This window comes from Urocampus carinirostris, chromosome 18, assembly GCF_059441175.1.
Source record: "Urocampus carinirostris isolate Australia breed hairy pipefish chromosome 18, RoL_Ucar_1.0, whole genome shotgun sequence".
Lineage (NCBI taxonomy): Eukaryota > Metazoa > Chordata > Actinopteri > Syngnathiformes > Syngnathidae > Urocampus > Urocampus carinirostris.
The window spans coordinates 21738515-21763577 of NC_142366.1; the positions used below are offsets into that span (position 1 = coordinate 21738515).

General features: G+C 38.5%; 1 protein-coding gene across 1 annotated transcript in view; it reads left to right on the forward strand.

The window, feature by feature from the left end:
• Positions 1–25063, forward strand: part of cntnap2a (contactin associated protein 2a) — a 502190-nt gene that overhangs the window by 242385 nt on the left and 234742 nt on the right. Inside the window, exons 4-7 of the mRNA XM_088322778.1 lie at positions 8606–8753; positions 21149–21201; positions 21289–21439; positions 23389–23573. Coding sequence (XP_088178904.1) covers positions 8606–8753; positions 21149–21201; positions 21289–21439; positions 23389–23573 — 537 coding nt within the window. The remainder of the gene's footprint in view (positions 1–8605; positions 8754–21148; positions 21202–21288; positions 21440–23388; positions 23574–25063) is intronic.

Here is a 25063-nt window from a genome sequence, read left to right on the forward strand (position 1 = left end):
CATATTACACTGGCCTTGATCTTACCTTTTATACTCCAGTGTCGCTGGTGGCCGTTAGAAAAAAATCCATAAATTGGCCGCAGGCTGAACATTTGAGAAAAAAGTTGCGGCTTATAGTCCGGAATTTACGGTAATCAGATAAAAAGGCTATTTTTTCTTAATACTCCATTGGTACTGTTAAGATTTCAACAGGGACAATATACACATTTATTTTATAGAGAAACCCCCAAAACATGGGACAATGAAATAGACTGGTATGATCATATAGGCATCAAAAGTACTGTAAAATCCGGACTATAGAGCGCACCTGATTATAAGCCGCACCCACCACATTTTAAGAAGAAAACCGATTTTGTACTTACACAAGCCGCACCTGTATATAAGCCGCATGCGCCCACATTAAACAAATTTAACACAAACAAAAAATTAACCCAGACCAGACTTTAAGTCCGGCGATTGAAACTGAAAGTGCTTCATTAAAGTACACTGTCCAAGAATCACAGCCGGCAAAATTAACGGAAAATGATACCGGTACTTTAGGTTTGATGCAGACCGGCAGAGTCCGGGTCCCGTTGAAAGTAATTTCTCGGCACAACACCGGCTTTTCAGAACCCGTTGGTGATGGTGGATTTTTTGATGCTGCCCCACGCTGTCAGGATCCACTGGCAGACTTGCGAAAAAGTTGCCTTTCGCATGCGCCCAGTTTTAGTGAAGTTGCAGTCTTCCTCGGCGCATATATTCCACCGGTCTAAATCTTACCTTTTGTACTCGAGCGCCGCTGGCGGCCGTTAGAAAAATTACATAAATTGGCCGCATCACTGAATAAGCCGCAGGGTTGAAAGTTTGGGGAAAAAGTAGCGGCTTATAGTCTAGGATTTACGGTAGCCTGTTTAAGAAAAAGTGGGTGAAATTCTAAAGAAAAAATACTAGTAAATTTCTACAATTTACTCAACTCAAATCTTTAAAACATCTGTAACTGGATTGAAAATAAGAGAGGGCAACATTCTAATACCCAAAAGCACAGTAATCACAATAATCAGATCAAAGCGGCGCCACCATCGAGCGGCTGCCTTTCCAGCAGCTCCCCTGTTATCTCTCACTTTTTGTGATTTATTGTTTTATTGTCTGCTCCTATCTTCGGTGTTTTTCTTCCCGTTTGACAACTACACTTTGGATGACTTTCTATCCTATGGACATGGGTTTTAGCGCACAAAAAATGCGTTTATTCGAGGAATCAACTCCCTGCCCTGAAGAATTCTCGTGCCGGCGTGATGAGGGGGCCTGTGGTGGAAGAAGAGCCGGAACTAGCTAAGCGGCTAGCGGCATTATAAGTCTTCGGTACCATCCGCAATCATGGTAAATGTGAACTCACTACCAAATAAGACCAACAAGTGCTGGTGGAAAACATCGAAGCGCACAGGGAGCTGTGTTTTGCGGAAGCGTGGCTCACGTTTAGCACCCCGGACGCTAACGTGTAGCCACCCGGAGCTACCCGGAGCAATCCGGCTTCAGCGCCGCTATACAGAGACACGAAAGCCTACGGGAATCGGAGAGGAGACGGACTCGCTAACACAAGGACACAAAGAAAAAGATTTCCATCTGCCGCAGGGATGTCGAACTTTTGGACTGGCGTGTGACGTCATCCACTCAGCTACAAGCACCCCTAGGGCATCATGTTAATCTGTTAATAAACAACAGGGTAGACTGCTGGAAGTGTGAATTTCCCTACGGGGATGAATAAAGTATCTCTCTCTCTCTCTCTCTCTCTCTCTCTCTCTCTCTCTCTCTCTCTCTCTCTCTCTCTCCAACTATCCATCTATCTATCGGTCTATCTATCTTTTTCTCTCTTTCTCTCTCTGTCTCTGTCTCCATCTATCTCTCTATCTGTCTCTCTCTCTCTATCTATCTCTATGCTCTCTCTATATCTCTATGCTCTCTCTATATCTCTATCTATCTATCTCTCTATCTATCTAATCCACAATGATTCTTTTGGTGTTGCATGCAACAATGAATCAAGGGCGGTAGAGACACTTTGATATTGAGATAGGTGCTTTACAGCTTTCATTCCACCTTTATTCATCTAAATATACACACAAACAACATAACGTTCATAAAAACTAAACACAAAAAACACCACTTGAAGTTGAAAATACCACAACATCTACCCTTAGCAGCTCTACCCCAAACATTATTATCATTTTCATCGTCTCTCCAAAGAATAGCACGATATTAACCCACAACACACATCCACAAAGACAAAGGGGAATGACTGGGAACACAGACAAGAAACAATTGAAGTCATACAAATTAAAGAAAATCTGTGGGTATTATGTTCTCCCCACTGAAGCATTTAACCATTTATTAGAAAAACAAATGTTTGAAAGAAACACCAGTTGTCATGTGTGCAACTAGTAGGCCTGAAAAAGCCAGTCATAACATTGAATAGACTCGCTTTTTGTAAGTAAATACTTCACTAACACCTGCCTTCAGAAATCATCCTTTTACTATGTACTCACTAGCTTAGCATTATTATACATTCAAGTTATCTCTTGAAAAATGGTATTGAAATATATAAATATTAAGGTGCCAATGGAAAAAGTACGTTGACACAGAATGTACATGAGCTTATACAGTATTCCTTCAATTTAGATTTCTATGATGGCAGGTAATGCACATAATTTATTTTTTTAATATTATTTTTGTACATGAGCCATTGTACTACAGTAAGACCTCGGTTATCGCGGTTAATGGGGACCAAAACCACTCGCGATAAGTGAAAATCTGTGAAGTAGCGGCGCACCTTCAAAAAGATATATATATATTTATGTTTTTGTTTTAATTGTTATTTTTTTAGACCCGGTTAATGGGGACCAAAACCACCTGCAAAAACTGAAAATCTGCGAAGGTATTTGTATATTGTATTCGTTTTGTTTTATTGTTGTATTGTTCTCAGCGCAGGGATGCTGCTGGAAATCTGGATTTCCCTGCGGGGATGAATAAAGTATCTATCTATCTATCTATATCTATCTATCTAACGTATTTACAACCGTTTTTAGCCTTGTCTTACATTTTCAACATACTAACTTATTGAAGAAAAGCAGCTCTCGTAAGGGAATCACACCCGTGTTTTGTATTAAGCTTACATCAGCAACATTTTAATTTCTCCTCATCAGAATACACATTTTGATTCTCGGTGATCAAATGTTAACAAGTTGCTAGCAATTCTGATTCTCTCTGTCGGAGTTCCTCCGAGGGGGAATTGAAACCGTTCACTTAAACATACAGCATCAAACATCCCAAGTGCCTCCCTAAAGAGCCATAGGCAGCGACGGGTATGTGAAGCAGGGCACTAATATACAATTTGGGTGCATTTGTATGCTCCGTTAACCTTTCCTGGGTAAATAAAAACGTTCTGAATAAAAGAGAAGGAAAAGCTCCCGGGGAATAGGAACAGAGAAGCTTCAGTTCTGTTTTCAGGAAGCGTAACTGTGAGCTGAGTTTGGACTTTTTTTTTTTCAGTTTTTGTAGAGGTTATCTATTAGGGAGCTTGCAAACACTGTACATGGATCAGTGTGGAGTCATTTGACTGCAAACTGTCGGTCTCACTATTTTCATTTCCTACCATGAATCTTATCGGTGAAAACACATGGCTTTCTTTTGAGGTGCATTTTCAGCCACTGTGTTTTTACAACTGCACTCAACCAAAACTCTTCGAGTTCATGTGTTCAAGAAAAAGAGAATGGAGATTGGCAGGTGTTTGTTTTTAAAATATGTTTTTTTTGTAGTTTTCATAGAGATTTGTTTATGTATTACCCTATGTATGCCAATGACTCTTGTTTAAAGGTTTATTTTAAATGGACGGTGTGTGTCACGACCAGCACACAGGATAGACCCAATTGCGTAACGTTTTCTCACAATTTTATTGAAAGAAAGAGGAAGGGCAGTGCCCGCGATCTGATTCTTACTGGACACAGGAAGCAAGTCGCTTTCGTACTCGGATTGTGATCCGAGATCGGAAGTGGATCTTCGAGCGATGGCGGTGTCAGGGACGGAAAAAACTGGTTGGTAGCCGGGACTGGAAGAGCAAGGCGTGGTCGGGGTTGGAAACGAGTCGAAAGCCAGAACGGGAGAGTAGACTCAGTCGGGGGACAAAAAGGTCGTAAGCCAGGACGGGAAACAGGAGCAAAACAGGTCATAGCTGGAGACAGACGGGAGCAAAAACGGGACAGGTTGGAGTCAGGGTCGAAAAAGGCTTGCCTAGCATACACTGAGGTTCGCAGACGGACTGACAACAGGGGACAGACAGGACTGGGTTTAAGACAGGACAGGGAGCCAATCAGAACCGGTGGCGGTAGGCGCCAAATGAGCGGGCACAGGTGATTCAAATCTGTAATCATGATAGTGTGTATAATTACAAAAAATGGCTGTATGGTGTGATGCAACCGGAAAACAAGCACAAGGAAACTCAAAGTGACCAAACAGATACATTTTCCGTCCTTTTTTTCTTAGCCTTTCGCAAGTTGTTTCTTTTTCTTTTTCTTTATTGGGGTCCGCTTAGAAGATAGCTGACCATTATTTGATTTTCCTCTAGATGAAGTTTGTGCTACATACATTTAATGCTAATGTATTGACCTCTAATAAACTAAAAAATGTTGATGATAGTTTATGTATTTTTCTTTTTTCTAAAGTTTGTTTATTTTTCGAAAAAAAAATCTTCATCACTAGGAGGTGCTAAATAACACCCACTGCCCCTTTAAGGTATTATTACACCGGGTGGTAGGCACAACAATATACGCTGCTTCCGCACAGCTGTTTTACAATGTGGGACTAGAAACCACAGCAATATTATGTCGTGATTCAATTTTAGGCAAAAAAAATTGTATTGGTATTTTCAGGGTTTTTTTCTGTCATTTTTTTGCGGAGAAGAGTAGGGATCGTACATATGTCTGAAATCGGTATTGATGAGGACCTAAAAATTGAGTACTGGTATAATGCTAATAAAAGATCTTTTGAACATCCCTAGTTGTTACCTATCTCAGGGGCAACAATTTTACCATTTTCACTAGGGTTGTGATTAAAGGCTGAATACTAATATTTTTTCTCGTATGTCTGGATATGTGTTTCCCCGAAAGACTTCTCATATCTGGGATATCTCGTAGTGAGAGAAGCTCGTATGTAGAAGGGCCACCGTATACTTAGTCTGCAATATATTCTTAAATTGTTCAACTATCTAAATGACGAATGATATTTTTTTCTTTTCAATGTTTGAGTTATCATGGATGACGGTATCCTTCTGTAAACAATTAACCCATTGTAAGCAATAGAGTAACTTAGAGGGGCCACTGTTTGTGTATACACACACATACATATATATATCTCATCTCATTAGCCGTACCGCTTATCCTCATTAGGGTCGCGGGGGGGCTAGAGCCCATCCCAGCCATCTCCGGGCAGTGGGCAGGGGACGCCCTGAAATGGTTGCCAGCCAATCGCAGGGCACACAGGGACAGACAACTCATTCGCTCAATTACACCTAGGGACAATTTGGACCGGCCAATTAACTTAATGCATGTTTTTGGAAAGTGGGAGGAAACCGGAGTGCCCGGAGGAAAACCCACGCAAGCACGGGGAGAACATACAAACTCCGCACGGGAAGTCTGGAGCTGGATTTGAACCCACGACAGGTTCCCATGTCATGAACTGTGCCGCACAAGTGCTAACCACTGCACCGCCGTGCTGCCCCATATATATATATATATATATATATATATATATATCCATTATCCGCACCACTTATCCTCAGTAGGGTTGTGGGGGTGCTATCTTTGGGCAGGGGACACCCTGAACTGGTTGCCAGGCAGTCGCAGAGCACAAAGAGACAGACAATTCACTCACTCATTCACACCTAGGGACAATTTGGACCGGTCAATTAACCTACTATGCATGTTTTTGGAACGTGGGAGGAAACCGGAGTGCCCGGAGGAAACCCACGCAAGCACGGGGAGAACATGCAAACTCCACACAGGAAGTTCGATCTCATGACCTCAGACCGCACACGCGCTTACTACTGCGCCGCCGTACTGCCCACACATATATATCTCATCTCATCTCATTAGCTGCACCGCTTATCCTCAGTAGGGTCGCAGGGGTGCTGGAGGCCATCCCAGCAATCATCGGGCAGTGGGTAGGGGACACCCTGAACTGGTTGCCAGCCAATCGCTGGGCACACAGGGACAGACAACTCACTCGCGCATTCACACCTAGGGACAATTTGGACCGGCCCATCCATCTGAAATGCATGTCTTTGGAATGCGGGAGGAAACTGGAGTGCCCAAAGGAAACCCACGCAAGCACGGGGAGAACATACAAACTCCGCACAGGAAGTCCGGTAGCTGGATTTGAACCCGCACAGGAGGTTCCCAAGACCTTAGAACTGTGCCGCACACGCGCTAACCACTGAGCCGCCGTGCTGCCCACACATACATATAAATTATGAATGTTGTCACTATTATCAAGTTTAGTATTATTACTTTGATAATCACATTATTCGATTTACTTGTTGTAAAGGCACATCATATTTCTCCACATATTTTTGAGAAGTATTTCTGAATTTGTGTACATTCACAGCAATGGTCTTATCGTACAACCTTGAAGACTCAGCAATGTGCAGTACTTATCTTGTACAAGGAGTTCCTGTTTTTTTGCTTTGTACAATAAGGTCTGAATTCTGAGTGTCTGTAATGCGGCATGTGGAAGTTTTCATTATAAGAGAGAGGAAGGTACATTCTTGCATGCCTTTTGGGGAGAGAATGCGTCTCCATCAATTGGTCGGGAGTGCACTCTGATTTCATTTTTATTTTTTTTAACTATGTATTAAATGCCCTTCACTCTATTGCTTCTCTCCAGCTCTTTTTTTTCAAAGTTGGAATACTCAGTCCGGTCCCGGAAAACAACATGTGGCGAAACGTCGGAATGTATTTTGCCTATATATATATATATATATATATATATATATATATATATATATATATATATTTAATGATTTTATACATTTGACTATAAAGGATTTCATACGATTGACTCATAATGCAATGAAAATTTTCACTGAGTGGGCTTTAGTTCAATGAACAATGTGAGGGAAGGCTGTTCGAAATGCATAATATTTTGCCTAGGGAATTTTGATAACAGGACTCGTGGAGGCGATGTTGTTTTGGGAAGCCAGACATCAAGGGGCTGTGTTGTGAGAACGATGGGCGCAAAAAAATCCTTGGCACGCCCATGGGAGGAGCCGGGACGCCTTCTTGCGGGGAGACGTGGGCCGAGAAAGCTAAAGGAATTCAGAAGAAGGCTTCCCACAGATGCCAACGTCACTTCTTCTTCGGCTGTCTCCTGAGTGCACTTAGTTTTGATGTTGTGAATAAATCTGCCTCTGTGTGAAAATGTCGGTTTTCCTGTTCATTTTTCTCTCAAGAAACGAGTGTGCATATATTGTTGGATGAATGTAGGTTGTGTTTGGTTAATGGAGTCAGATAACTAATTCGAACAATTTGGTAAATGGTACATTTTGATAATTAATTCTCAAGAGTTGGGTAGGGTTACTTTAACTAGATTACTTTCGATTACTTTTGGATTACTCCAATAGCAAATATGCTAATAAAAGACAAAACAAACTAAATATGAATACAATTACTAAACTGTGTGCAGGCTTGGGGAGTAACAGAATACACGGAACGGCAAAAAAGATGTTGGCAAGCTGTTTGGATTTATTTTCATTTTGTTTTTGTGGCATTTTATGTTCGTTTTGCCGGAGATCAAAGAGATCAAAGCCAGGAGAGAGAGCTTACCACGTGTTGTGAGTCATAATCGTATTCATATTTAGTTTATTTTGTCTTTTATTAGCATATTTTTTTATTGGAATAATCCAAAAGTACTGTAATTGAAAGTAATCCACTTAAAGTAACCCTACCCAACCCTGTATATATATATATATATTTTTTTTTGAGCCTAAAATAATTTATGCACTGGCGACAGTGCCCTAATTATTGATAACAAAATCTCAAGTGTCCCACTGTGCTATCAAACACGTATCACAGTATTAGTTTCTCCAGGCAAATTATAACAAAATGTTGAAAACAGTTTCTGTTTCCTTTTAGGTTAACATAATTTACATGATGTTCACAGTGAAATAATTGTGCAGCTATATTCAGTTGATTTAAAGGTCTCGCTGCCCAGACCGAACACTTAGGTCTAATGGGCAAAGGGAACTGTCAAGCATGTCAACTATGGGCACCCATTTAGTCTGCAGCATTCCATCCTAAGTCTGGTACAAAGACAAGAGTTTCTTACACGTACTTTGAGTTCAACAAAGGACAATTCCCTCTTCAATTCCTCTGCAGTCCGACAGTCTGATGGCATAATAATGCTAATATAGACTAATAATTATGTTGTTTGTTTTGTGAATGTGTGCCTCCTCAGGGCAGGATGTGCTGAGGAGAACAAATACTTTTTGATTCTATTTCCCCAAAGCATCTTGTTTAACCGTAGGCACGGGTCTTTGATGTACTGTATTTAATTTCATCATTTGTGCTTGCGTTTGTGTTCGCAGGCTTTCTCGGGTAACTCAAATTCCGAGAGCGCGATCCGGCATGAGCTCCAGCATGGAATCGTGGCTCGCTTCCTGAGGATCGTCCCTTTAGAATGGAGCAAAGAAGGCAGGATCGGCCTACGTATCGAAGTCTATGGATGTGCATATTGTAAGTTCAGGTTTGAGACACAAGCATGCACGCAGAAGATATGTTTTTGTATTATTTCAATCATTTGTAGAGTGTATTCAAACATTCATTTTAGTTGCCAGGTAACGACATTGGTTTGATACCTAGCAGTCGTCCAAGGTTTTTATACCGCATGCCATTTTTTGTTTTATTTCTAAAATTGGACACCTACAAAGGAGACTATTGGATGCCAGGGATGTTCGTTATTTTGACCATTGTTGCTCACTGTTGTTCGTTGTTTTGACTTATGCACAGTGTCAATCATCGTCATTGGCCCATAATGTTAGCGCGGATGTGCTTATCGCATCCTCAACGATTTAATGGTGAATAAAGGGTTCAGGGAAGGACCGTTAGAGCAGATTTGGAATTTTGCATCGGAACATTCTTGTACAATATTCTTCTGTTTTGTAAGGTACTCTCCTGTTCTCCTTGCAAGCTTGAAATTCCCTGATATCTTCTTCTCGAAACCATAAACCTGTCAGTCACTCTGTTATTTTTCTATCAAAAGTTCAATTAAATGTAAATGTTGTACTTTATTTGATTTAATCTGACAATGATCAGATATAACAATATATTATTTTACTATTCTTATATATTAAGGCACATGTGTCAAATTCCCGGCCCGCGGGCCACGTCCGGCCCACCGTGTAATCATATCCGGCCCGCAAGACCATTTTACATTATTTTTATTAATGGCCCGTCAATATGAACAACGCCGTCTCATCCCTGGACATCATATTATGACGTTTTAGTCACTGTACTTATCCCTTCATATATGACGTACACTTTACCATATACCAGGGGTCGGGAACCTTTGGCTCGCGAGCCATATATGGCTCTTTCTGTGAGTACCTGTGGCTCAGAGACAAATTTAATTGCATGCAAATTTTCTCCATCTCGTTCAAAACTTGAGTCATTAATCCTGTTCAGATACACGCAAAGCCAAACCAAAGCTGAAATACATTGCAGTACTATTCAGAATATATCGGGCACGTTTTTACTACGATTTTCAGTCAAGGTGTCACACAAATAAAACTCATTTTGGCTGTACAACGCTAAAGAATCCTTTATGTAAAAGCTCACTTTATAATCTGTGTTCAGTGTTCAGATACATTTTGATGAATCCACGGAACAAATTGTAAATACGCCAAAACACCGGAAGAGAACTTAGTTATTTGATTGGGTGAGTTGAGGGATGGGTGGAGCTATGCAAAAAGTGCCCTTCTCCGTCTGCGCCAAAGGTAAGCACATCAGGCTCCCTGTTCTCAGAATGCTGTGACGGTTTTACAAAATAATTTGTGTAGCATTTTCATATTTCTACTTTTGACAGGAGATATATTAAGGAGAGCAAAATCTTTTGGGATATTTAAGGGTTTTTTTTTAATATAAAAATTGACATAGGAGCAAAGGAATTTGAATGTTATTTTAATGTTAAGTTGTTTAAGTTAAGTTCTAAGTTGTATAATTTAACAAGCTATTTTTATTTAGAGCAAAATAATAAATACTGTATAAGTGATTTAAGGTTTACATTTAATATTCTTGTCTGTTTTTATTTATATTTATGTTCCAAAAACATTCATTTTAAGTGTGTTCAATAAATGTTTATCCTGGTTGGCCCGCGACCTTAAGTGTGTTTTGAATTTTGGCCCCTTGTGTAATTGAGTTTGACATACCTGTATTAAGGGCACTATAGCAAATCATTAAGCTCCACCAAGTCTATTTGAAGACAGTAATGGTTGGTTTACTTGTTTTGATTATAACAACGTCCTGTAATCAATTGTTCAACAAAGATTGCCATGATTCATATTTTTAATCGAATTATTGCAAATATTCAGTAAATTAAAAAGATCAACTCCAATTAGTATGGTGGTTGGTGGATTTAAAACCATATCAGGCTTAATAACTCCCTCATAGGTTCTTGACGAATGACTTGTAATAAATGTATCGGGTAATCAGTTTAAGTAACTAATCTGGGTTTAGTAACTCTCGAGAATACGTAAAACAAACAAATACATAGTTTTTTAATTTGCCTACTCAAGTATTATTGTACAACCCTACTTATCAGTATGTAAAACGGCTTGAGTCACATATGTTACTGATTTTAATTAAAAACTGTTATCTGTTTGATCATACTAAAGAGTTGTTTTGATTCTTGTGTCTATCTACCCTGGTCATATCTCTTGAGAGGGGTGACCGACGGCAAGACCACGTACACAATAACGAGGAAAAAAAGGAAAAAGTAGCAAAAAACACAATAAATTTGACTATGGCCAACCCGAAATGCCCAAGCACAAGTTAAACACCTCGGCACCCAAGTTGGTCATACTTTTGTCCCTCCAGATGTCTTACAACACAGTATGATAATAATAATTCAGGAGGCATCGTGCAATTCTAAAATTCCTACAGTGTTTGATTATATGATTGCAACACACGGTAGAGTAGTCCAGCAGCAGTTTTTCCACAATGGGTGTATGACTAGCTTTGCTTGAAGTCAGAGAAACAATATATAACAATATATTTTTCACGGTCCACAGCCTGCATTAACCTTGATAAAACTGATATCACCCTTTTAGGCTTTGAATATCTTTACCCAGTAGTGACCAATTCAAATGATGATTGACACATTGGTTAGCCTATGAAATTCTAAGATTCAAATTAGATCCCCAAATGATCATGCTTAATGCCACTCGTGATCTATTTTCACTCATCAGATTTTACCCGCAAGTGTGCACAGTCATTAAATGACTCCAACAAAGAGAGGTCACACATTTACAACTTTTTCAAAATGTCTAAAATAGTGGCGAGAGTAAAATACACAGTGGCAGAGGACTTGCCAGAGTGCTGTGCAGTGGGCGAGAATAAAAACTTTCTGATCTGTGTGTTCCAACTCAGATTATTCAATATTAGTAGTGCGTGAAGTGATTATTTTAGTATGATTTAGCATTTCATTTTGTCACCTTTCAAAAGAGACCAAAATCATCCATAGTATCAAAACGGTTCAAAAACAGCATTCAGTTCTATATTAAACAAATAATATTTGTATTATAAGGCATGCCCAATTTGAAATGATCAAAAACGTATAAAATACAGGGGAAATAGGTATATGCATTGATAGATAGGCAACATTAACATGTTAAATAAGCTCATAAAAATGAAGGCTCTTTTACAGAAGATAAGTGGTTTAAGATATTTTATCATTCACATAATACTGTGTGCTAAATGTCTATGGGCTAGCTAAATCACCTGATTTCAGAATTCCTCCCAATTTATAGCTCTTAAGGCAATAGTACAATTCTAGTTCTCCCAGTTCAACATTTATGATAAGAATAAAACCGCAAACCAATTATTGAGCTAAATCCCTCCATTGAGTGTAAAGGTTAAGGCTCTACACAGAAAAACGTGTAAAAGGAAGTAAGAAGCCAACTGAGTGGCTGGAGTCAATGCAGGGAGAGAAGTACCCCTGGGGCAAGTATGTTGACTCTCTTCCCAACAACGCAGAAAGTGCTTGTCCAAAAGCTTGCTAGATTTGTCACCAAATCGCCAAAGGCCTCCAAAACGTCAATAAATCTCTTTCAAAGTTGGCAAGACTATTTCTCCTGCCGCTGTCTCCCTCCCCCTCCGCGAGGAATCGAAACCGACTTATTCCAAATCGAATACACTGACTGTGTTTGCTAGAAGCATAATGATCGTTTTGCTATACAGAATAAAAGGAAAAACAAAACATTTCAAACCCGAAAGTCTTAGATGGACTTACAGGGAGACTCATAAGCCTAAATAAAATCTATCGCCTGTTCTTAAGGCTGTGGCGATCAATAATGTACACAAAAGTGGAGCTGCGTGTCAAACACATGCAATTTGGGGAGTGAAAAGTTGGAAAAGCATGCCTGAAAAACAAGGCATTACCAGAACAGTGGTATTCATATTCTGCTCTCTCAGTTCCACTGTTTTCTTGTTATTGTGATCAAAAAGTGAGTGATGTCAGTAAGTTAAAACAAGTCATGATAACATAGGTTACAATCAGGGTTGGGTAGGGTTACTTTAACTGGATTACTTTCAATTACTTTCTGATTACTCCAATACCAAATATGCTGATAAAAGACAAAATAAACCAAATATGAATACAATTATGACTCACAACACGTGGTAAGCTTTCTCTCCTGGCTATGATCTCCGGAAAAATTAACATCAAATGCGACAGAAACAAAATGAAAATAAATCCAAACAGCTTGCCAACATCATTTTTGCCGTTCCATGTATTCCAAGCCTGCACAAAATTTAGTAATTTTATTCATATTTAGTTTTTTTGTCTTTTATTAGCATATTTGGTATTGGAGTAATCCAAATGTAATTGAAAGTAATCCAGTTAAAGTAACCCTACCCAACCCTGCTAATAAAAGAAAAAAGAAACTAAATATGAATAAAATTATGACTCACAACACGTGGTAAGCAATCTCTCCTGGCTTTGATCTCTGGCAAAACTAACATAAAATGCGACAGAAACAGAATGAAAATAAATCCAAACAGCTTGCCAACATCATTTTTGCCGTTCCATGTATTCCGTTACTCCCCAAGCCTGCACAAAATGTAGTCATTGTATTCATATTTAGTTTATTTTGTCTTTTATTAGCATGTTTGGTATTGAAGTAATCCAAAAGTAATTCAAAGTAATCCAGTTAAAGTAACCACACCCAACCCTGGTTACACTAATGTAAGTTAAAAATGAAAAGATAAATAAAAACATACAGAACATTTTCTATTCAGGAGGTATGTTACCAAATTAGCTTCAAGCTTGGGTCTATATTACAAAGGAGGTTTAACTAACGCTGAAAGAAAGGGACACACATACAAGATTAAAAAAATAAAAATCAGAAGTACAGATTAAAAAAACGAAAGACAGAATAAAGAAAGAAAGAAAAAAAGTGGAGGGAAAAATAAATGGAAGAGAAAGAGAGAAATAAAGAATGAAAAAAATGAAAGTGACAAATAACTGATAAAAGAAGAAAATGAGTAATTGCAGAAAAAATAATGTGAAGGAATGAAGGAAAGAGGTAAAAAGAGAGGAAAATAAAGAAATTAACAAGGGAAGAAATAAAAAGACAGAAAGAGAGAAGGAGAGAAAGAAGGAAAGAAAGAAGAAAGTAAGAGCAAAAAGATGCTAAAAAGGAAAGAAAGAGGAAAAATAATAGCAAGGAGGAAGGGCACGAAAAATGAAAGAAGGGAGGGAAGAAGAAAGAGCAAGAAGGAAGGGCAAGAAAATTGAATAGAGGAAGGGCAAGAAAAAAAACGATGGAAGGGCAAAAAAGGATTGAAGGGGGGCAATAAGAAGGGTTGAAGGGAGGGCAAGAAGAAAGGGAATGAAGGAGGGCAAGACAAAGGAAAGAGCAAGTGGAGGGAATGCGGGAAGGGCAAGAAAAAAAGGAATGAAGAAAGGACAAGAAAAAATAGGAATGAAGCAAGGGCAAGAAACAAAGAGAAAGAAAGAAAAATAAAGACAACAAGGGAGAAAAGAAGATATAACAAGAGAGTACAGATAATTAGCATGCAACCTGCATTTGTAATTACAAATAGCATATGTCAGTTATCAATAGCAATTTAAGCACGTATTATAATTGAGTTATGTCGCATATTGTGACTCATCCGCAATGAATAGTGGATCTTTGTGTGTGTGTTGGTGCTGGCGGCTAAAAAGAAGTCATGATCCACCGTGCTGTGAAATGCTTATTTGCATTTTGATGAACGAATGATCAGCCAAAAATCAATTATGACACGGACTCATCAAGAAGTCGGAAGAAAGGAAAGGGAGCTGAGGAAAATTATTATTTGTATTAACACATTGCAAGTGACATCTTGTGAGAAGACCTTAAGGGAGTCTTCTTAACTCATTCACTGTGAGCCTTTAGACGTCAACGGCAATGAATGATATGATATAAATAGAATATAAATAAGATATCTAAAATAAATGATTTATCAAAACCTTTACACTTCCCTTTCTGTATCATCGGTGTATATGTCGGGTCGCTGAAACGTCTTTTAATCTTTGAAGGAAGATGACAAGCGGATGCAATGTAGTCCATTACAGGCGCAACCGCCACAACAACACAAATAGACACATATGTGTTGCAATCTGGCACGATTCTCCACAGTATGATTGTCCTGGTGCTTTTGTCGAAAATAATAGGTCTCACATTTTATGCAATAGAGCCCTCATTCACGTGTTCCACTGGCGCAGGGGTAGATAAGTGCTCATCTTTGTAATCACCATCTTGAATAGTCACATGATCCGAATAGTCGAGACATAAACAACACGGAACAGAACAGAAAACAACACTGGTGGAAATGGTAGGTAATTCAATGCCCCCTTAGCATGCATGCTAATATATTCCCGGACTGATCAAGTATCACATTTTTTTCTCATATTTCGAATTAATTGTCCCCATAGGAAATAACTGAAAACCAATTAATCTGTTCCAGTCTTCCCAATATAGTCTTGATCGACCCTACATAACTAAAAAAAACAAAAAAAAACATTTTCCTCATCACTTAAGAACACATTCAAGAAAGAATTGGACATAAATGTACAGTGATAAGATACATACCATTATATTTACTATATGTTCAACACATTACATGAGGGGTGGGCAAACTACGGGCTGCGGGCCACAAGCGGCCAAGCCGGCGTTTTCATCCGGAAATAGTTTATAAAGTATAACAATTAAAATGTTTTTTTGTTTTTTTGCTCACAACTTCGTCCCAATTGTCCTTTTGTGTGTCTACAACATAAATAGTATGACAGAAATCCTACAAAAAACGAGAAATTTGCTACTAAAATATATAATTCAATGCTTAAAAACAGGAACCCGATGTGTTGTTTTGCTTTCATTCTAAAAAGAAAACAATACAATAGAAAGTACTAATACAGTAATACTGTACTACAGAAATAATACAAAACAGAAATTATCCAAAAATACAACTACAGTAATATTACAGAACACTAAACAAATACTACTATAGAAATACTACATAAATGCAACATGAATACTACAAAAATACCACTATGTAAATCCTACAGAGATAATAAATACTATGAGTGCAGCACGTCAGCTGAGTGGTTAGCGGGTCCGTAGCAGACATGCTACAAAATATTAGTATGGAAGTACTTCAAAAACACTTCTACAGAAATACTACAAAAATAGCATTATAATAACACTATAATAAAAAATACTACTAAATAGATTTCACTCCTAATACTACTACAGAAATATTGCAGCAGAAATACTACTACAGAAGTGTTACAATAAAAATAATACACATGCAGTACACAAATTATACTTTAGAAACACTACAAAAATACTATGGAAATGCTACAAAAATACAATGGAAATACCTTAAAAATACTACTAGAGAAATACTACAAAATATTACTGCAGTAATACTATAAGAAATAATATGAGAACAAATGATACAAACATATACTGTACACAGTGGTATTAAAAAATCCTACAGATATATTTCAAAAATGTTTTATATGGAAATATGATATTTTAAATGAAATAATACAAAAATACTACAAAAATCTGACCACATAAACACCACACAAATACTAAAAAAGAACAGCTCCAGTAATACTACACTACTACATTTCATATTTAGTGTTTAAAACAAGGACATATATATTTCAATTTGCTTTGATTGTGAATGTTTCTAAACCAATGTTTGGGGCGGCAGTAGCTCAGGAAGTAGAGCGCTCGTCTTGGGATCAAGGGATCCCAGTTCAAATCCCGGCTTGTCCGTGTTACATGTCGAAGTGTCCTTGGGTAAGACACTGAACCCCTAATACCCCCGATAAGCAGGTTAGCGTCTTACATGGCTGCAATACAAGGCCGCTATTGGGAAATGTGAAGCACACTGTAAAGCGCTTTGGCAAGTCATTGACTTGAAAAGCGCTATATAAATGCAAATCATTTCATTTCGTTTCAATGTGATCGTATTAATAACAAATATAAAAATGAATATAAGATATAGATATCTGCATGTATACCCATTCATTAATTAACAACTTGGACCAACATCTTGGCCAAATTTGTGAAGGAAATGCAGTATCCGAACCCAAATATTTTTCCACCACTGTGTTATATGATATCAGTGATCCCCCTTCTACTCAATGGCAGGGCAACATCTTTGCCCCTTACACATTCTCTATCATCCAGAAATCGGCAGTTTGTAAAATTACCCATTAAGTTCCTGAACCGTCATCCCTCAGTTGAGTTGAATCTTCACCAGCTCATGTCGCCTTTGAAAAATTGTCACCTGCTGAGGCTGCTCTGTAAACACAGGCGAGATGGATGATGAGGAGAAACTGGCGTAAAGAGTCGTAAGAGATGAAGAAGAAAAGGGAATGGGAGCTGCGGTTGTCATAGAAATGAAAGGAAACAGTGAAAAAAAAACGGTTTAGAACATAAAAATGAGATTATTTTGAAGAAACTCGTTATAAACGTGATTGCCAAGGTTGAGAAGTTGCTGCTTCTTTGAGTGTTATTTAATCAGGAAAGTATGCAATTAATTATTTCCAAGACATGTGCTAACATTGGGCTGTTGGAAAAAAAATTAAAGGGAATAATGTCATTTCTTGTGGGTTTATGCTTTTCTTATCAATGAGACAGAACCTTTTTCAGACAGAGGTCTCCATTATTTTTACAATTTTTTGAATTAGTATGTCTCCTCATTCGGCTTCAGCACATCGAGTGTATGGTGACATCTGGTGTGGTTAGCGTCTGGTGAGGCACAGTCAAACATTATATAAACAGTAGCATAAAAAAATATGATTTGATGTCTCAGAGGCGGCAGTAGCTCAGGAGGTAGAGCGCTCGTCTTGGGATCCCAGTTCGAATCCCGGCTCCTCCGTGTTACATGTCGAAGTGTCCTTGGGTAAGACACTGAACCCCTAGCACCCCCAATAGGCAGGTCAGCGCCTTACATGGCTGCAAGGCCGCTATTGGGAAATGTGGAGCACATTGTAAAGCGCTTTGGGAAGTCATTGACTTGAAAAGCGCTATATAAATGCAAATCATTTCATTTCATTTCATTTGTCAATGCGTTTCTTCTTTGGAATAAAAGTGTCAGTACATAGGTAATCCTCCATGGTGAAAAAGTCTATGCAATGAGGATAAAAATCCATCATGGCTTGACTTGCTGTTAGCTAGCTAATACTAGCACTGATCATAACGCTTGGGGATGATGTGTGCACCAAATCACAATCAATGGTCTCTCCATCGCCCTCTGTCATGAGGCAAGATAATTGCGTGCCTTACTCTGCACATTGAGAGGATCAGCAACATATTACATTACAAACTGCTTTTTTTGGATAAGAGTCGAAATGAAAAAAATGTACATGCAAAGAAACATACTGGAAGCCTTGAATTGTTTTTATATTTCTATTATCCCTAATCTTAATATTTAGGGCTCAGGTATGTCCCAAATCAGAATGATTGGTCTCACTATCGCCCTCTGCCATGAGGCAAGAGAATTGCTCGCCTCACTCTGCATCAGCTCAGCACAGTAATATGTTACATTCTAATTGTAATAATATTATTTATATATGGTGAAGATTCAGAGAGCTTGAAGAAATGTCTAAATTAAATGGGAAACATTTTAACACGGAATACATATAGCCATTTAATATAGTTTTAATTTTACACTTCCATGAAAGCAGGCACAGCCTCACCTGCCTCTTCTCACACACTTGTAGCAAAATACCCAAACACTCACACACACAATAGTAAAAAATACATGTGTACCACAGTCGTACTTTTCAAAAATAAATAAGTACAAATTTAAATGTATTACTGTTCGAATCATACAATATACAATTATACAACATATGTTCATCCTAAAAGAATATGATATGACAGCGTGTGGATATTTTGCTAGAACTAACCCAAAAACAGAACATAATCACATAAGTTTTTATTTCTGTTTTGTTTTGCTGTTTGTCTTCTTTAAGGTTGAAAGTATCAGAACAAATCGTGACTCATGTCATCTATTTGCTAGTTTATTGTGTATTATTTTAACCCACTAAGTGTTAAAATAACTATTTTGTTGATTTGAATAATAAAAAAATGCATGAACCAGCATGTACACATGCATTTTTTCGTATACCTGTAGGTATTTATTTTTTTAGATTTAACTTAACAAGAGGCCCACCTAGAAGGAGCTGACATAATTGTCTGCCATCTCGCTACTACGGATACCCCTTAAAACCCAAAACCTTGTGAAAGGACGGGCAAAGCATTGGTTTGGATTGGTCACTGTGAGTCTCCGTAGTTTATATTCTTCCTTGTGCTTTGTGCACTTGTTTTTGTTTGCACTACACAGCGCAGCAACATCGGGCGGTCAATTATTACACAGTGTCCCTTTAAATTAGGAATAAAAATAATATTGGAAAATTCGTAATGTATTGTATGTATTGAAATGTATTTGTTTGATATTGTCAGGGTTGGGTAGGGTTACTTTAACTGGATTACTTTCAATTACTTTTGGATGACTCCAATACCAAAGATGCTAATAAAAGACAAAAGAAACTAAATAGGAATAAAATGATGACTCACAACACGTGGTAAGCTTTCTCTCCTAGCTTTGATCTCTTTGATCCGCGGCAAAACGAACATTAAATGCGACAGAAACAAAATGAAAATAAATCCAAACAGCTTGCCAACATCATTTTTGCCATTCCATGTGTTCCGTTACTCCCCAAGCCTGCACACAATTTAGTCATTTTATTCATATTTAGTTTATTTTGTCTTTTATTAGCATATTTAGTATTGGAGTAATCCAAAAGTAATTGAAAGTAATCCAGTTAAAGTAACCCTACCCAACCCTGGTTTATAGTTTTAATAGACACTAAATCAAACTAAACTTTTTTTATCTTTTTTTTTTTTTGTTATTGTTTGCAATAATGGTTTAATAGTAATTAGCATGCAAAAATTATTATTATCATTATTAAAAATATCAGTGACCAATGCTCTCCATCCAAAACACAGCCACTTAACACTACTTTTCAGCTAAAAATATCACAGCTGTTTACCATCTGTGGCTTACCTAATAACTCCCCTCGCTACTTGGCTGGGGGATTTCATATCAGTTTCATATCAGTTTTCTGTTGATATGCAGACGACAACCTTCCCACCTTTCCGAAAGCCCGCTGTGACTCCCCGCTCAATATCTTTTGAGTTTCCTCAGCAGCTAAAAATATAATACACTTGCATCTAGCCCCTCATCAGACCCACAGCACCCTAGCCGACTGCATGAACAGACTGCATGGTCATCTTAAATTCAAGACTACTTCAAACGCATAACTTCATCTTGCTGAAGATCTCAAAATTGTGTCCCAACATCACTCTTGCCCATCTTATCTTCGTATAAATCTACCCGACGGATAGAAATACCTTTTCCACGAATTCAGTTTCCAAGGCAAGAGAATGTGTATTGCATACAATATTCATACGGTGTATATAACGAGTCAATGGTGTATTTGGGATTGACTGCTGCGAAGGACTGACACGAAAAGAACAGGAACTAAGAGATGTGGTCAATTGCCTGGAGAAAGGATCAACTCAGCATAGGATGGAAATCAAGTCAAAGAAAAACAAAACTAGTCAGATTAAAAAAAAAAAAAACGACATTAAGGAATGGACTGGTAGTGGTACCAACTTTGCCATGACCCAAACTTAGGCCAGGGACTATCAGCAGTGGAGAGAGCTGTCCAGAGTCATGTCCTCAGTGGTGCTTTAATGACCCAGGTGGTTATTAAGGGATATGTGTGTCACAAGCCAGAAACGGAGACAGGTCCCAGTAGCGATCCTTTACTCAGTTTTATTCATAAAGAGGGAGAACAGTTCTTGCTTCCAGGATCCGATGATCGAGGGACACGGGTGGCAGGTGGCTAAAAAGCGGAAGGGGCACTTCCGTGTCGAGCGAGGATAATCGTAGGCAGCAGGGATACTGGTCATTAGCCGGGATGGGGGAGCAAGGGCGGTATCGAGTTCAGAAAAGAGGCCGGCAACAGGTATCAGGCAGGAAACAGGGTAAAAGAGGTCGGTGGTCGGGATGGCATATCAGGGCAGAAACGGGTCGGCAATAGGTATCAGGCAGGAGAAAACAGGGCAGGAAAATGTCGGAAGGTATGAGCTTGCCTAGCTGGGTGCATAGGTTCGCAAACGGTCTGACGGCTTCCTCTTGGAAGCTGTGGGTTTCAAAAAAGTCTTTGAACCAATCAGTGCTCGGGGCTGTTGGGGCCAATTGAGCAGTCACAGGTGCCCTGAATCAGCAATCATAACAATTGTGTTATCTTATAAACTCTCTCTTATTTTGATCTATTTCAGGGGCGGACATGATCAACTTTGATGGACAGGGTGTGATCTCGTATCGTTTCAAGGTATGAATAGCTTGTGAATTTTGTCTTTTAAACACGACCCTTGTGTGAAAGTCAACTGAAATGCCTCATTCTCATCTGTATCTCTAGGTGAAAAAGATGAAATTGATCAAGGACGTGATTGCGCTAAGGTTCAAGACGTCGGAGAGCGAAGGGGTGATCCTCCATGGAGAGGGGCAGCAAGGGGACTACATCACCTTGGAACTGAAAAAGGCCAAGCTGCTCCTGCAAATCAACTTGGGTAGGCAACTTAGCAAACCTTTGTTTTCTGTATATACCTGTATGTAGGTCCACATTGCACCTAAGCTGACCCCTCTAAAAGCCCTTTACAACCTACTAAATGAACACTTACCCAATTTATTGATAACTTATGTGCCTAAACAATGATAATACTGCACCTTTTGAGTAGCCCTTGGATGACAGACACTCGTTCATCATTTACGTGCTTCACACTAATTTAATTGTTTGACTTGATAGTTGTTGTCACTGTTTCTACTTTTCCTTCTCTTTACTAAATTTCTTGGGACCCATTGTGATGGGCAAAAAGGCAATAAAACACATCACATCACGATAAAATGAGATGTGGGAAAAGCATGTGCATACGGTAGAGCCATTGGATGGCTCTGCCTGTCTTACACCCCCTCATGTTGATTATCTTTTATGTACATATACGCCGACTCCTTGATTACAGTTTAGGGCCGCACGGCGGTTGAGTGGCTAGTGCCTCTGTGGCACAGCTTTGAGGTCACGAGTTTAAATCCACCTACCGTTTTAGTTTCTATTTAATGAAACAACTAGATGTATAACGAAAGAACAGTAAAGCTTTTTTTTTTAACCTAAAATATCTGAGTGTAATCAGATAATTAAAATAAAATAAGATATGTTTCAACAAGTTAATTAAAATAAACAGAAAATGGCAACACACTATTTGCATTTTACCCTGGTGAACAAGCCGTGGATTATAGGATTGAATCCTAAACTCATTAAGTCAAACCAAATTGATTAATTCCTCATTCTAAACGAATCATTCTTGAATCGGTTAACACCTTGCGTTTCAAAAAAACAATCGAGGGGCTGGTCTATGCTACAAGCAATAAAAATCAATGCATTTACCGAGTACGATAGAATTTGATAAATATTTCTTTATTTGTGTATTAATCATTATAAAAGTAAACTTAAAAATTAGGGTATATTTCAAATGAAAAATTGAATTACGATTCAGTTGCTGGGTTGGTCAAATCATATTAGATAGATAGATAGATAGCTGGATAGATACATACTTTATTCATCCCGGTAGGGAAATTCACACTTCCAGCAGTGTCCTTGTGTTGAAAATAAAATAATAATAAAATAAAATAAATAGAATACATAAATACCCAATATAACATGTTGATAGAGTATTTAAATAGTGCTACATAAAATACACACTGTAATAAAAATAGGGTAATATGAAAATGTGGGGTTGGGGTTTAATGTGGGCATTTACTCCCCCGGGTGGAATTAAAGAGCCTCATGGCAGGAGAAAGAAATGATCTCCTCAGTCTGTCCGTGGACCAAGACTGTGACAGGAGTTTGTCGCTGAAGCTGCTCTTCCGTTTGGAGATGATGCTGTGTAGTGGATGCGATTAATTGTCCATGATTGACCGCAGCTTTTTCAGCGTCCGTCCCTCAGAAAGGTGTCAAACCAAATTGGATGTTTTTCTTTCAATTAGAACTAACTTGACTCATGTTACGCATTTTATATTCAAACTATCAGTGCACATGACGTATATAGATTTTGTAAATGTCTCAATAACTTGTAAAACAACATCTTAACGTCAAAAGTCCAAAAGTAAAGATTTTGGAAAAAAAAATCACTAAGCTATGCCAAATTAATGATTGCTGTCTCTGCCTAATGTTTTGTTTGTTTTGATTCAAGACAAATATAGTCGATCCTTTCAGAGGACAAATAAATCGGTCAATATTTATGATTCTTAAAATGAAATTATTGGAATATAGGCACACTCTCATTAGAAACACATCTAAATAATAATCAAATCTAGACATATCCGATGATTGATTACCTTGATAAATTAACGATTTGTTGGTACTTAAATGTCCGACTCTACATTCACCAGCCAATTTCTTTTTTTTTACATTTATTGTAAGAAATAAGCGATTTCTGAAAGCATTTCCATTCATAAATTGTAGGCAGCAACCAGTACGGCTCGATTCTGGGTCATACGTCAGTGACAACGGGAAGCCTCTTGGATGACAACCACTGGCACACGGTGGTGATCGAGCGTTACCGCCGGAATGTCAATTTCACACTAGACAGACAGACTCAGTACTTCAGGACTAACGGGGAATTCGACCATCTCGATTTGGACTATGAGGTAATATACACATACACGTCCACACCTAAAAATACTAATATGTATACATATGAAATAAGAGGGTGATTTTGAATTGTCTCTCTGGACCTTTGTTTTCAAGTGTATTAGTAGTGGGAACTCTGCCAGAACTTCAGTGCTTTGGGGCTGGTCCTGCCCTGCATACAGATATAGGCTTGACTTCTACCTTTTTGTTTTTGTCTGTTTTGGCTGAGTGGAAAAAAAATAAATACTCATTTCAGCCACTGAGGTATGCAAAACATGAATTATGCCATATTAAAAACACTATAATGGTAAACCCTAGGAATACTTTTAAAACCCTTGTGTCAGGCCCAAACCTTTGTTCGAAACCACAGCGTAAAGCCCTCTGAACGCTTTACAGCACTAGTTTAAGGTGCAAACCTAAGTTCGAAACCCTAGCGTGAAATCCTAGGAATCATTGAAACCCTAGTTTCAGGCCCAAACCCTAGATTAACTCCCAAGCATTAATCCTAGAAACGATTGAAACACTAGTTTTAAGCCCAAACCCTAGATTAACACCCTAGCTAGAAACCCAATGAACACATTAACACCCTAGTTTTTAGGCCCGAACCTTAGTTTGAAACCTTGCGAAGCGTGAAGTCCTGGGAACACTTTAAAACTCTATTGTCTGGCCCAAAATCATGTTCCAAAGCCTAGCGGTAAACCTTAAGAACCGTTAAAACCGTAGTTTAAGGTGTAAACCCAAGATTGAAACACTAGGAAATCCTAGGAATGATTAAAACCCTAGTTTCAGGCCCAAACCCTAGATTAACACCCTAGCTAGAAACCCAATGAACACATTAAAACCCTAGTTTTTAGGCCCGAACCTTAGTTTGAAACCTTGGCGTGAACCCCTGGGAACGCTTTAAAACTATAGTGTCTGGCCCAAAATCATGTTCAAAAGCCTAGCGGTAAACCTTAAGAACCGTTAAAACCGTAGTTTAAGGTGTAAACCCAAGATTGAAACACTAGGAAATCCTAGGAATGATTAAAACCCTAGTTTCAGGCCCAAACCCTAGTTTAACACTCCGGCCAAAAACCCTATGGACACTGTAAAACACAATTTTTAGGCCCAACCTAAGTTTGAAACCCTAGCGAGTACACATAAAATGATTAAAACCCTAGTTTCAGGCCCAAACCCTAGATTAACGCCCTAGTGATTATCCTAGAAATGATTGAAACCCTAGTTTCAGCCCAAACCCTAGATTAACACCGTAGCTAGAAACCCAATGAACACATTAAAACCCTCGTTTTTAGGCCCGAAACTTAGTTTGAAGCCCTGGGAACGCTTGAAAACTCTAGTGTCTGCCCCAAAATCATGTTCCAAAGCCTAGGGGTAAACTTTAAGAACCGTTAAATCCCTAGTTCAAGGTGTAAACCCAAGATTGAAACTCTAGCATGAAATCCTGGGAATGCTTAAAACACTAGTTTCAGGCCCAAGCCCTAATTTAGCCAAAAACCCTATGAACACT